The following is a 12,638-nucleotide window of genomic DNA, read 5'->3' on the forward strand; positions in this document are numbered from 1 at the left end:
TAAATAAAAAGAAGTTGGAGTTTAATGACGTCTGATTAGCATGTATTTGAAAAAAAATTCAAATCTTCCAATACAAATTAAAAGAAAGTAGTATGTTTTACCTTTTAAATTAAACAAATCGCATGAGGATTTTAGCACTCCAAGACTTATAAGTTTATTTCCTCTATTGCTTATCTTCTTGTCGCATGAGTGAATTCCGACCTGTCTATGGAGTGCTAATATCTTCATCCAAAGCTAACAGATGAATTTAGTCGATCCTATACTATAAACTTCAATTCCTATGCTTTTTCTAACATTCTTTGTTGGTGAAACTCTTACCAACCTCAACACTACCTATAATTAACAATTAAAACTAATCATAATCATGCAATTATTACAAAGATGATGAGTATTTTCTCATGGCCCTAGCTCTTTTAGCTTGCACCTTGGTCCTCAAAGATAACCATGATTTTTTTATTTTTATTTTTTTCTTGGCTATCCAAATGGTCCATGCATTCTCCCTTTTTTCTATCCTTTGGATTGAAAGCCATATTCCTTTCCCTTTTTTCCATATTCACAATTTTTTTCCCTCCATTTTTCCATGCTCCAATGTCCTTGCTAGTACTACACAATCAAATTCATATGGCTGCATTCTTATAACGTCATCAAATCCACCTTCTTTTTCTTCCTTTCGTTTCCTCGATTTATCTCATCAATCGACCAATCTCTCTCGAATTCAACTTGCATAGGGAGATTCCGTCTATGAGTTGTATATTTCTCCTTTTTTTTTTCACCATCGTATCAAGAATAAGTTCTTATGAATGATCCCTTTATCTTTCACCTAAAAGTTCCTCCAAATGTAGGCGTCCAAAAATCTACCGTGGTCTCATGTGTTACAGGAAATGTGCTAGAAACGGGTACTAAACATAACCCTCGACTCCTTAAATCTTGTTTCGGACCATCCGGATCAATCTTCGCCTTTTCGTTACCCTACATTATTAAGGCATAATCCCACATATGATTACAAAGCAATCATCATTAAACAAAAAAATTAAACAAATATTTCTAATATTTTTTTTCTTAATTAAACTACTATTAAAAAAATATAGAGAATATATACCGGTTGATGTTGTTGGTAGGAGCCTCCACTTTTCAAGTATGGGTTGCTTAAAACCTGTTATTCAACCCATGAAAGAAATGTTATTATAAATTAGAATATATGACACTTTTTGACCTATTTATTTTCCTAAAAAGTTTGTATTTTTTTTTAATTAACTAATTAATTAAGATTATACATTTATATTCATAAAAAAAAAAAAAAAAAAAAAAAAATTAACTTACACTGACTTGTTCATGGAGAAACTTGATGTACTCAATGGCTTCAGAGAGGACTGACGCAGTATCAGTCTGCAAAAGGTATTAAAAAAGGAAATAAAGAAATATACCATGATTCATATATGGACCAATATTAATTAGTGTGCACAAAAAAATAAAGCCTAAAAAGTAAGCTTTTTTCGACCCAAAAAAATTGATCGAAATACAAAGGAATGACATTTGATGAATCATCTATCAATGCCATGCTTAGCTCTTTTATTTTTTTTGCTATAAAGTAAAAAATTAAAGCTGAAAGAAACGGTGGGAAATTTAGCACCACATGATTTCTAGCAAATTTTATCCTATATTGTATATTTCTAAGTTTAATTATTAGTGTAGTCTTTATTATTGTAAGATAATGACTAGCTAAAATAGATGATAATTATTTCGGGTAAGAATGATTCATGTATACAACGTATATGTGTATTGTATTATGTACTTGTATATGATAGTGTAGTCATTTCAAATCATGTATAATTCGCTCTTTTGTAAAGTTGACTTTTATGAAATCAAACGTGATCGAGTAATCATACTGTTTATCATACACTCGTTCAGTTGTAATTTTGTGCTATCATAGTGTATACAAACTTATTACACGAAGTAGATTGACTTAATACAATTAAAAAAAGATATGTATATAATACAAAGTACTCATTTTAAAATTAAAATTTACCTTTCCGAAAGGCGAAACTAATTGTTGAAGAGCAGTGATTCTGTCCCCCATCTTCTCTTTCCTCACCTGGTAAAAAGATTTTCCCACAATCAATCAATAACGTACAATATATACCTAGCTATAGCTAGGCAAGTCTTTCATCAATGTGTCCTATGAACTAATCATACAACTAACATATCTTACTAATATTACAAGTTTAAGATTAATCAATACCTTAAATGGTGGCAAAGTTGATGAAGCACCATCGTTCCTAGATCGTTTATTATTATTCTCGGAACCATTCTTTTTCGCCATTGAACTCGTATCTCTCACCTCCATTGTAGTCTACCAAGTCGTAATATAAATAAAGGTAAAAAAAAATGATATATATTAAAAATAACTTAGTGATGATTTTTCCAAGACAATATTAATTAACTTATTACTGCCGCCAAGTGTTAATAAGGTAGTTTAAGTTGAGAAAACATTATTCTATTGATAACTAAATTTACCTTAAGTAGTTAAATCGTCGAAACCCTAGTTAATAAGGTAAAGTATCATTTTAGTTACCTTTGGTTTCTCTTCAAATGTTGGCATGGTAGGCAATTGGGCACCTTGCAACGACGAAAAGAAATTCGGCCTAACATCAGTTAACGGAGCTGAGGCACTCCAATACGGGGCGTTGTTGATGAAATGAAGTTGTTGTTGTTGTTGCTGTTGTTGTTGTTGTTGTTGTTGCTGCGGCTGTTGCTGCTTAGGAGAAGAAGCTCTAAGGAATTGAGGCACTTTCGCCCAAGAAGAAGGCAATTGCGAGTGTTGTTGATGATGATCATTACTAGTAACACTACCCATACCAAAATAATTAGGTTGAAAATTGCTCGTATTTAATTGTTGTTGTTGTTGTTGATGTTGGTTGTGTTGTTCAGTACTCATAAGACCTTGCAAGATACTCGAGGGGCTACCAAAGACGGAGCTAGAAGAGGAAGTATTATCGAGTTGAAAGCTTGAAGGCGCGGTTAGCCCTTGGCAAGTAACCGTGCTTTCAATGGAACTACCATTAGGTGAAAACTGTGGTTGGTTATCTAAGGAAAATCCGCGCCCTATTTGTTTGAAATCCGTGCTCGAATCTTCACTACTCGGAAATAGTTTGTCCGGTCTCCATTGATGTAACTGTGGTGAATTACTACCTCCGAACATGACTCCGCCTCCTCCTCCACCACCGCTCGTGTCTTGCTGGAAGTTCGCGGTTAGGCCCATGCCCTCTTGTAGCATGGACCTAAAGCTATTCTCGGCTTTCTCCGGATTCCTACTATGTCAAAAAAAAAAAAAAAAACAAACAAACAAAATGACAAAAATCAATTCAAATGTATAATTACAAACTTTGAAAATTCTTTAGTCCACTTAGTGTTTACCGTACTATTTACGATTTTCCTTGATTTTCGGGATTTAGTCTATGTGAGTAAAGGACGAGAATTTTTATAAGGTAGTTTTTCACAAAAACAGTCGTATTACTACTTACAGTATAGCTGTTTGTTGTTGATTCCACTCTGCCATGGCTTGAGAGGACAAACCAAGCCCCACGAGCTGAAGCGAAGAAGCGTCCAACTTAGTGTCCACCGCCGTCGGTCCCTCGGTTAACCATCCGTAACCGGCTCCACCACCGCTATTGGCTAGCGTCGTAGTAGAGGAAGTAGAAGAAGAGCCGCCGCCACCACCACTACCACCGTCGAATCTACTTCTATTAGTTGATGTAGTTGAATCCCACCAATTTGCTCCTCCACAATATTCTTCAGCCATAATCTAATATTTATTACCAAAATAGTATGTTGTGTATATATTTAGAAACTGGTTTAATTATTTTCTCTATTTTGTTGTAATAATATAAGCTTGTGTTACAAGTGATATAAGCTAAGGGTTTTTTTTTTTTTTTCTCTTTTAAAAGGAAAATAACTTTGCTTAGGTTTTTGAAGGGGTTGATGATAAAAATGAAAATAATGAAAAATGGACCGCTACATCTGACCACATATTTATATTACCGACTTTATACCATTTGAGAAGGATGTGGTTGACAATATTTTTTTTATTTTAATTTTATTTTTTTGGGTTTCTAGGGTGATCATGAAAACAAGGAAAGGTCATTTTGAAATGAAATTCTCTGACTTTTGTAAAAAAAAATTAATTTAAAAACGATGGCTAGCTAATGATGTTTCTTAAGCTTAATTATGTTATCTTAATTACCCTAATCCTTAAGTTGTATGACTTTGGTAAAATATTGAGTGCAATGTTTTATCTAATTAATGAAGATTGTTGTCACTTGCTTTATAGTCAATCAAGGGGTGCCACAATAATATAAAGTTTTTTTGTTTTGAGTCATTGAATATAACCCTATAATACAAGTGGTTAAATGAAACAAATTGTCCCAAAAAGTAAAAGAGAAAAAGAAAAAAAAAAAAAAAAAAAAAAAAAAAAAAAAAAAGATTGTGTAAATTGGCCAAGTTAGCTAATCATGAGGGCAATTCTTTTTGGATGCTAATCATGAGGTACTAAATTGAGAAAATAAGAATCTGCCTTCTGTAAAGCTGTTGTTATAGTTTTCTCTATGGATGGTTTTTTTAGTAGCTAGATTGAAGTAAGGTTGGTGATGGTAGCTAGACACCTTATAGATATATCCCGTTTAAGTTGTTAATAATTATTACTTCATTCGGACTTAATAATGGTTTGTAATGCTAATAATAGTGTGATATAAACTACTAAGTGTGACAGTAATTAGCCCTGAACACAAATAAGAATAAAGAATACAATAAGATATATCCCGTTTAATTTACAATGAGTAGATAGGACAATTAGTACAATTTCAGATGTCGTTAAATAAGGGTGTCTAAAGGTACCTAGAATATTAGTTCGAAGCTAAGTTTTCAATATATATCTTTTTGTAATGCATGATAAAATTTGTCTCTTTGACACATTCCAATGTTATCATATACTTTGCATCTCATACGTACCTTCTTGGTTAGATAGAGGTTTTGTTCAAGTCCTATACTCTGATGATATGTCTCATTAATATATGTTCTCTCCTTCTTGAGTCATTAAAATGACTCGAAAGAAGTTGCTATTGTTGAGTCCATTTTGACTCGGTCAACATATAACACAGGCGGTGGTGCAAGATACCTAAAAGGCAAGCTTTTACAGCGAGTGGTTGTAGTAAGTTAAGAAGCAAGACAATAAGATACAAAAAAAATAAAGATTAGACTCCCATCCAAACTTTAATAATTCAGGTATTTTGAGCTTTAAGTCCTTTTAATTCAAAAATACAAGTAAAAAAAATTAAATGATGAAATAGCAAACCTAAGGATGCTTACCTTGACTAGATTCTCTACACTTTTTATGTAGAGGATGCGTACAACGTAACATAAAGATTATTTAGACTAAAATTTTGAATCTCTTTATTTTGTTGGCCAAATATATTTCCAAATACTAATTGACCTTATAAAGCTATAGGGCAAAGTTGTAATTACATTAGCATATAAGTATGTAATATATTTCCTTACACGAAAGTTGCATAAATAACAAGTTGCATGAAAGTTTAAAACAATGTTTAGCTACGTTTGGTGTGGTTTAACATAAATACTTTATGTCAAAAATAGTTAAAAAATCATGGGAAACCAAAATCTTGTAACATGGAATTTGTCGAACAAAAAAAATATCCTAAGAAGAGTTGAAGATTCTATATGCCATTAATTAATAATTAAATAATATACCATGAATATATACTCCTATATATGCTAGCTTAATCATAAGGCTTATTGATGCTCATGTGCTTCTCTGGTTCTGACACACAAAAATAAAAGGGATGATTTTTGGGTGTCTTTGGTAATACAAGTGGCCAGAATTTTGAAAGTGTAAATGGATGTTAATCTTATATTCTTTCAATTTCATGAATTTATTTCTTGCCTTTCTCTGCCAGTTACTGCCTTTAACCTTTTATTTTTCTTTATTTTACCTTTTTAATTGATGATAAAATTTAAGATGGTCTTGTTATGGCTACATGTAAATGTGCCATGATGATTGATGATGGGTGTGATTGTGCAAAAATTATTGTTTTTGTATAAAAAAAAAAACTTTTTTTAAAGTAGCAAAGAAATTGGTTAAGGCTAGTACAAATATAGTAACAAAACTTGATTTTAGCACACCTTTATGTGAAATCAACGTAAAAAATTGTATTCTCAAAATGAATGTGCCAAAATTATTATCCATGGAAAGTCAGTTTATTGATGACGGTTTGTGCGGTGTTGCAACATATGTCTACATTCTCTACAATCAATGAAATCAAAATTTTTACAATTGAAAAATTACAATGGCTCAAATAAGAAGATCCACTCGTGAAAATTTTTATTAACTAACAATGTCATATCTCATATACAATGACTATGATTTTTGTAGGTTAGAACATTATTATTTAATCCAAATTGTTTTGTATTTATTAGTTTTGATTAATGCCGTATAAATTTTTATTAATTAAATAATTTTACTTTTACAAAAATATTCAAAATATATAACCATTGTCTTTTTGTATCACTTAAGTACCAAAATCATACTCGCAACAGGAACATAATTGTGTTCTTTTTTACTCCCTCCTTCCCAATTTAGTGTGTTCATTTTCTTTTTGTAATTGTCACTGATAGAATATAAAACCTATCCATGAGCCTTAACCATCGGCTTAAGTTTTTGGTTGAATTGATCCTCTAACATAATGGTATCAAGAGCTAGCGTTATACAAAGGTCACAGGTTCAAATCTCATACAACCCTCATTTTAAAGTAAAATATCAAGTGTCTGGTATGAAGAGGACCCATGCTGCATTCACACTTTAACCCCAACGAGTTTATTCCTGAGGCTCAACCTTCAATTTAAACTTTTTTGTTGAGTTGATCCTCTAACAATCACAATTTAGTTTGCCTATCTCTATTTTTTGCCAAGGACCACTATTTTATTAATACTTCGCTCTTCCTAGTTCCCACTACTAAAATTAGAGTCTCACGTTCTATTTCATTTTCTTAAAAAGGTATCCAACTATTCTTCATTATAACAAGAATGATTTTCATCTTATACATGTGATTTTATTTAAAGTTTGATAACTATTGCGATCCAATTTTGTCTAGTCGGAATCTCTCGTCTTGACTAGTATAGAAAATGTACAATATTTACACCTTTATTTCTTAGTATACCAACAAGGCAACAATGACTACACCTCTGGCCTGGACTTCCATTATAAGAAGATCCATCAACATTCCAACTTACCTTTTTTGACAACGGCAACACTCCCATACAATACACCCATACGAATCTTTACTTCTTTACATTTAAACTACACCCCGCGTTTGCACTAGCTTCATATATAGTGCAAGAAGCCAAGAACCTTACGTTAAGTGGTAAAAAGGGTTTTATAAAATATTTGTTTTTAACGCGTTATTATTCTATCTACTCATGGATATTTGTTAAGTCCAAGGAGATTTAATTCCAAAACCATACTTCCTCCGTTCTTTTTTACTTGACCCGCTTTGACTTTTACACTATTCACCAACCCACTTTTGACCGTCTTTTGTGAATTACTAGATTAAACCCCGTGCAATGCACGGTTGTTAAATAATTCTAATGACAATAAATTTTACCAAAAATAATGAATATAAATATTATAAATAGACTTAGTAGTAAAAAGTATGAAATATTGTGAAAGAAATTAATTAAACATGTAATAGTTATAATGGGCAATTTGATATTTAAGGACATTTATTTTAGATTTTATACAAACTAAAAGTAATAATTTAATTACAATAAGCTTTTTTAAGTAAGTGGTTTTGGAGGGAAAACTTTTTATAATATTTTGCCAAGTGTTCTCTAAGTTTCGCCTTTAGTATAATGTAATGATAGGTAAAGAAAAACATATTCATGTAGGATCTTGTTAGAATCGTCTAAATAAGTACTATCACAATATATACCTTTTATAATTTTTACTTATAGAGTATTAAAATTATTGATGGTTAAACTTGTGCATTGGCAAACGTGATAAAAGAAACAGGTCAAGTAAAAAAGAACAAAGGAAGTATATAATAGCTAATAGGAGGAGTAGCCTTCTCTCAGCTTTATGATGTGTTTTATATTTTATTACTCTTTTTCTTTATCAATATAGAACAATTATCATGTCTTGTTTGGGAAGGTTACATTTACAATACGTATGACCTTTGTATGCATACATCATTTTAAAGGTCGGTGAGCTGGTGGTGGAAAGACCTTCGGATGGTGGTAGGATTTGATCAAGGTGGTGAACATGGTGGTTGGGAAAGAAACCTCATGTGCCACTCTCGTGGGAGTTTTGGCTAGTGAAAAAGTACACGGCAGCAAAGGTATAGTCTAAGGAAAAAGTATTTTAAAGTGTCGCATTTTTTAAAAGGTTATTTCTCACAAATTGGTCGACATAAAATGTAATTTCTAACAAATTTTCCTAATGATATTTTTTTTTTTTAGTGAAGAACACAACTACAAATTTGTTATCCTTTCTAAATCGATTAGTGAGAAAATGAGAAGGAAATGGATGTATTGGAGGGGAGATATAGGGTGGAGGTGATGAAATAGACACGAAAATGTGTGACATTCTATTTTCTATATCATTCTAAAGGATAGATTAGATGCTTGAGAAAACTATTTTAATTTCCTCCCCATATCAACTAAAAAAGGAAAATTAATTTTCTTGGAAAATATCATCCTCCCAACTAAACACACATTGTCATGGTCAAGGAACGAACGGTGAGAGGTATCTTGTGTCATCAACATCTATTTTAAAAATAACATAAATCATTAATATTCGGCTTTATTTTCTACTCAATTAAATACTTAATTGTCATCAAGAAAGAAAAATTGACGGTTATTTGAGAAAAGACAACCTAACATATATGGGGAGAAAGTTTCCAATCATATTAAAAAGCTAATCTAATTAATCTGCAAACCAAATTGCCAAAACAAATCAAATTGCAAGCTTGCTAATACATAACAAGAGACCATAAGACTACCAAAGGTACAACTATACATATATGTAGGTTTACAAGTTGATTGAAACCCAAATAAAGCCAAAACACAAGTTAGTTAGCAACTAAACCAATGAATTACACTTTGTGAAAAAAGAAGTATATAGTGAGGGCTGCTCAAAGCAAGTAAACCACACACATAATAAATTAAGCATCACATCATAATACCATATATATTAATAACAATTAATCTATTGGTTAATAAGCTAATAATAGAATTGAAGTAGTAGTAGTTGTTGTTACCGTTGGTAGAGAAGGAGTTGAATAAAAAAGGTCAACGAGTGGGACTAAGGGTGAGGTGGGGTCTACACGGTGCACGCGCGGGGGCAAGAAGAGGAGACAATAACAGGATTAGGAACAGAAACAGACTCCGTTAGTCGATTTAGTCTCAGAGTCAGAGCCAGACAGCGACTTCTTATTCTTCTCCTCATCATTACCATTCCCATTATCATTCTATCTCTCTCTCTCTCTTTTTTTTTAAATCTATTTTTTAGTTTATCTTTTCTTGGGATATTTTTTAACAACATTCATTTGGTATAGCTGGACACACCGTGCAACAAGCTGACAAGCACAAAACACTGCTTGAGTAATCCCTAACCAACCGATTAACTTTTGACTGATTGAGTAATTCATGATCGGATAACTCCGACTACATCGTGTGGCCAACCACATATGAAAATTTGTGATATTTTAAAGTAGAATTAGGCTAGTTGCCTACTATATTATTGTTGAACCTTTTGTATAATTCTATTGCCAAACAACACATGTGAAAGTTTGTATTGACGAGATTGCTCCTAGCATGAGATATATGTGGTTCATGAATTAAGGGTTTGTTCTCTTCAGCTTATTTCAGTTCACTTCAGTTCCAATAAGTTCAGTTCAGTTCAGTTCTTAATTTCCTTCTCTCATAAAATATTCAGTTCAGTTCAGTTCAATTCGACTCCAATAAGTTCAGTTTATCTCAACTCAACTCAGTTTAGTAAATCAGAATAGGCCCTAAGCATATAACATGGTTTATGTTAAACATCTGGAAGGGAGTTTTTGACCTATCTCGATTGCAAGCTTAAATTGACTCACCTATAAAGGAGAAATATAATGGAAACAACCTATATAACTAAGTTGTAAGAGAACAACTGAAAAACATACAAAGTATAAGATTAGTAGGACACTCCAATTGAACTTGTTAGACAAGTGTGTGGTCAGTTTCTCTCCTAGTGGGAGCTTGTACTCATCCCGGTGAAGGTTATCAATTATTTGTCACTTATAAATTATCTCTATGCTTCAAATGTACAATATACAGAGTACATGATACATTCATGGTCATTTCATAGGAACTTTCTAATATTTCTTCATCCATTGTTACTACAAAATTGAAATTTACATGAATATCTATTAACAATTGATAGTTTAATTATTTCTTATGTTTTGTAGCATTTTCTTTTTGATTCCTATAAATTTCTACTTTCTTTTTTACATTTAAAATCGGTTCAATGTTTCTATAATCTCTATTAGTTGGCTTGGACAATGCACCTATCACGTCACGAGTTCAAGGAAGTTAAATTCTCAAATACCACATTGTAATAGTAGAAATACGCTCTTACCCTTAACCATCTCATCTCTTATCGATGTAGAGTACTCACAAATAAAGTCACATATATTGTTTGGAAAGGTCATTGTTCGATCAACAAAAGAATTACACAATTAAAATTCAATTTGGAAAACATGATTATACATTAATTTATACAATTCTGCTACATTATTGCATTGCACCATGAAATTGCTGGTTCTCGTATAGTGTCTTGGACATTTTAAAACTAATAATCATTAACAAAACGTAAACATGCTACTTTACCGGCACAAGATGATTAAGAAATGATCACTCTACTTTTATGATGCATGAGTTGGTAGATGATGGAGGAAGATAGCAAATTAAATTTGGCCATCAAAGAGATCTATTGATGACCCTATTGCTTAATTTCAGTGTCTAGTGGTGGAAACATCTCTCATTGACATTGAGGCCCCAACTTCAAGTCCCCAATAGGCATACAAGGAACTTATATTTCCCTTCTTCGGAAACTTCGAGCTTGTATTATAGTTTTAAACTTAATTTTTTTTTTTTTTATCGGCTTATTTACAGTTTATGTTATTAAAGTTTCGAAAATTTTTGACTGACTTTGATGATTTATACTCCGATTGTTTTAACTTAATCGTTGTAACATAGGACAACATGCCTTGTTGGCATGTTGTTCGGAAAAGTAATTATAAGGTAAACTAACAAATTAATTCAATTTTTCATTGTAAAAACCTAGGTTTTTTTTCTCTTATTGGTGCAAGGCTATATTGTTAAATTTTAACCATGCATTATCTACTTTCATATACGTAATATATCTTAATTGAGTGTATAATGCATGCATGTGTTACTAGTAAAGTATACATGAAAAAACGTTTTTTTGTAAGATCTTGTTGGATTTGTCAATGTGTATTTTCATTATAACAATTTTTTTTTAATAATTTATAGTGCTAAACTATGCAAATCACAATACAATTTATAAAATATTCAAGGAACGAAAAGAATACCTATTTATGATTTTGAAGATATTAGATTGGTAGGTCAAATGAGAATGGAAAAACTTGCATATACTAATAAAATAATGTATATTAATTTGTTCTAATTAATTCAACATTAACCCAAGTACAATATAAATTAAGGTCCGGTACATTAGCTAAAATCAATGTATACATTCACTCATAAAGTTCATTCTATAGAAGTCATATCGTATGGTATAAGAATACTTGTTTGATATGTGCAAACCTTATACATAATGATAGAGTATATAAATCAATCCAAGGCTTCAACCATTAACTTAAAGTTACAATTGAGTCTATTCTTTAACATAGTATTAGAATCATCGTAAAAATTCACAAGTTCAAATCTTGTCCACCCCTCTTATATTAAGTGGAATATTTAGTGTTAAGTATGGGAAGGTCCATGCATATAACATGTGGAGTTCTAGATGTTCCTATGAGGATATGCTTTATTTTTATTATCTTCTTAGGGCATCAGAGCATATATTAAAATCTTAAACTTTCAGTCTTCAATACACATATTGACATATATATATAGACTATCAATCACATTATCCACTCTCAAATCAAAGTCCGAACAAGCCTTAATTGTATTCCGACGAAACAAGTTATTCCATTATGAACATGATATGAATCCTCCTTCCTACTTGCTTAAAATTCAAAATGAATCATTATACTAAGGGTTTGCTCTCTTCATCTTAATTTTAGTTCAGTTCAGTTTCTAATTTCTTTCTCTCATAAACAATTCATTTCTGCTCTATTCAGTTCAATTTAGTTCAAAAGCTCCAATCCGTTCAGTTCAGTTCAGTTAAGCTCCAATCAGTTTAGTTCACTAAATCAATCACAAGCCCTAAAATTTTATTGTCAACCTAATTTTTTAAAAACCCTAACAAGAAATCTCTCCAAATAAAAAGGAAAATAAATATGATGTCATGATTTGGTAGGCATGAGGTGCATAAAGTGACAAAAATG

General features: G+C 31.6%; 1 protein-coding gene across 2 annotated transcripts; it reads right to left on the reverse strand.

Moving 5' to 3' along the window:
- On the reverse strand, positions 1–3,961 carry LOC145627273 (transcription factor bHLH123-like). 2 transcript variants are annotated; one of them, XM_081679673.1, is made up of 7 exons: positions 3,522–3,961; positions 2,573–3,311; positions 2,240–2,350; positions 2,027–2,092; positions 1,327–1,386; positions 1,100–1,153; positions 1–969 (listed from the first exon to the last, which is right to left on the reverse strand). In XM_081679673.1, the coding sequence occupies exons 1-7, from the start codon at positions 3,797–3,799 to the stop codon at positions 817–819; spliced, it is 1,461 nt and encodes a 486-aa protein (XP_081535799.1). In that variant the 5' UTR covers positions 3,800–3,961; the 3' UTR covers positions 1–816. The 2 variants fall into 2 exon arrangements, with proteins under 2 accessions (XP_081535799.1, XP_081535798.1); XM_081679672.1 differs by having other exon boundaries at positions 1,321–1,386.
- Between the last annotated feature and the right edge of the window lie 8,677 nt (positions 3,962–12,638).

This window comes from Chenopodium album, chromosome 4, assembly GCF_948465745.1.
Source record: "Chenopodium album chromosome 4, dcCheAlbu1.1, whole genome shotgun sequence".
In the NCBI taxonomy this organism is placed as follows: domain Eukaryota; kingdom Viridiplantae; phylum Streptophyta; class Magnoliopsida; order Caryophyllales; family Amaranthaceae; genus Chenopodium; species Chenopodium album.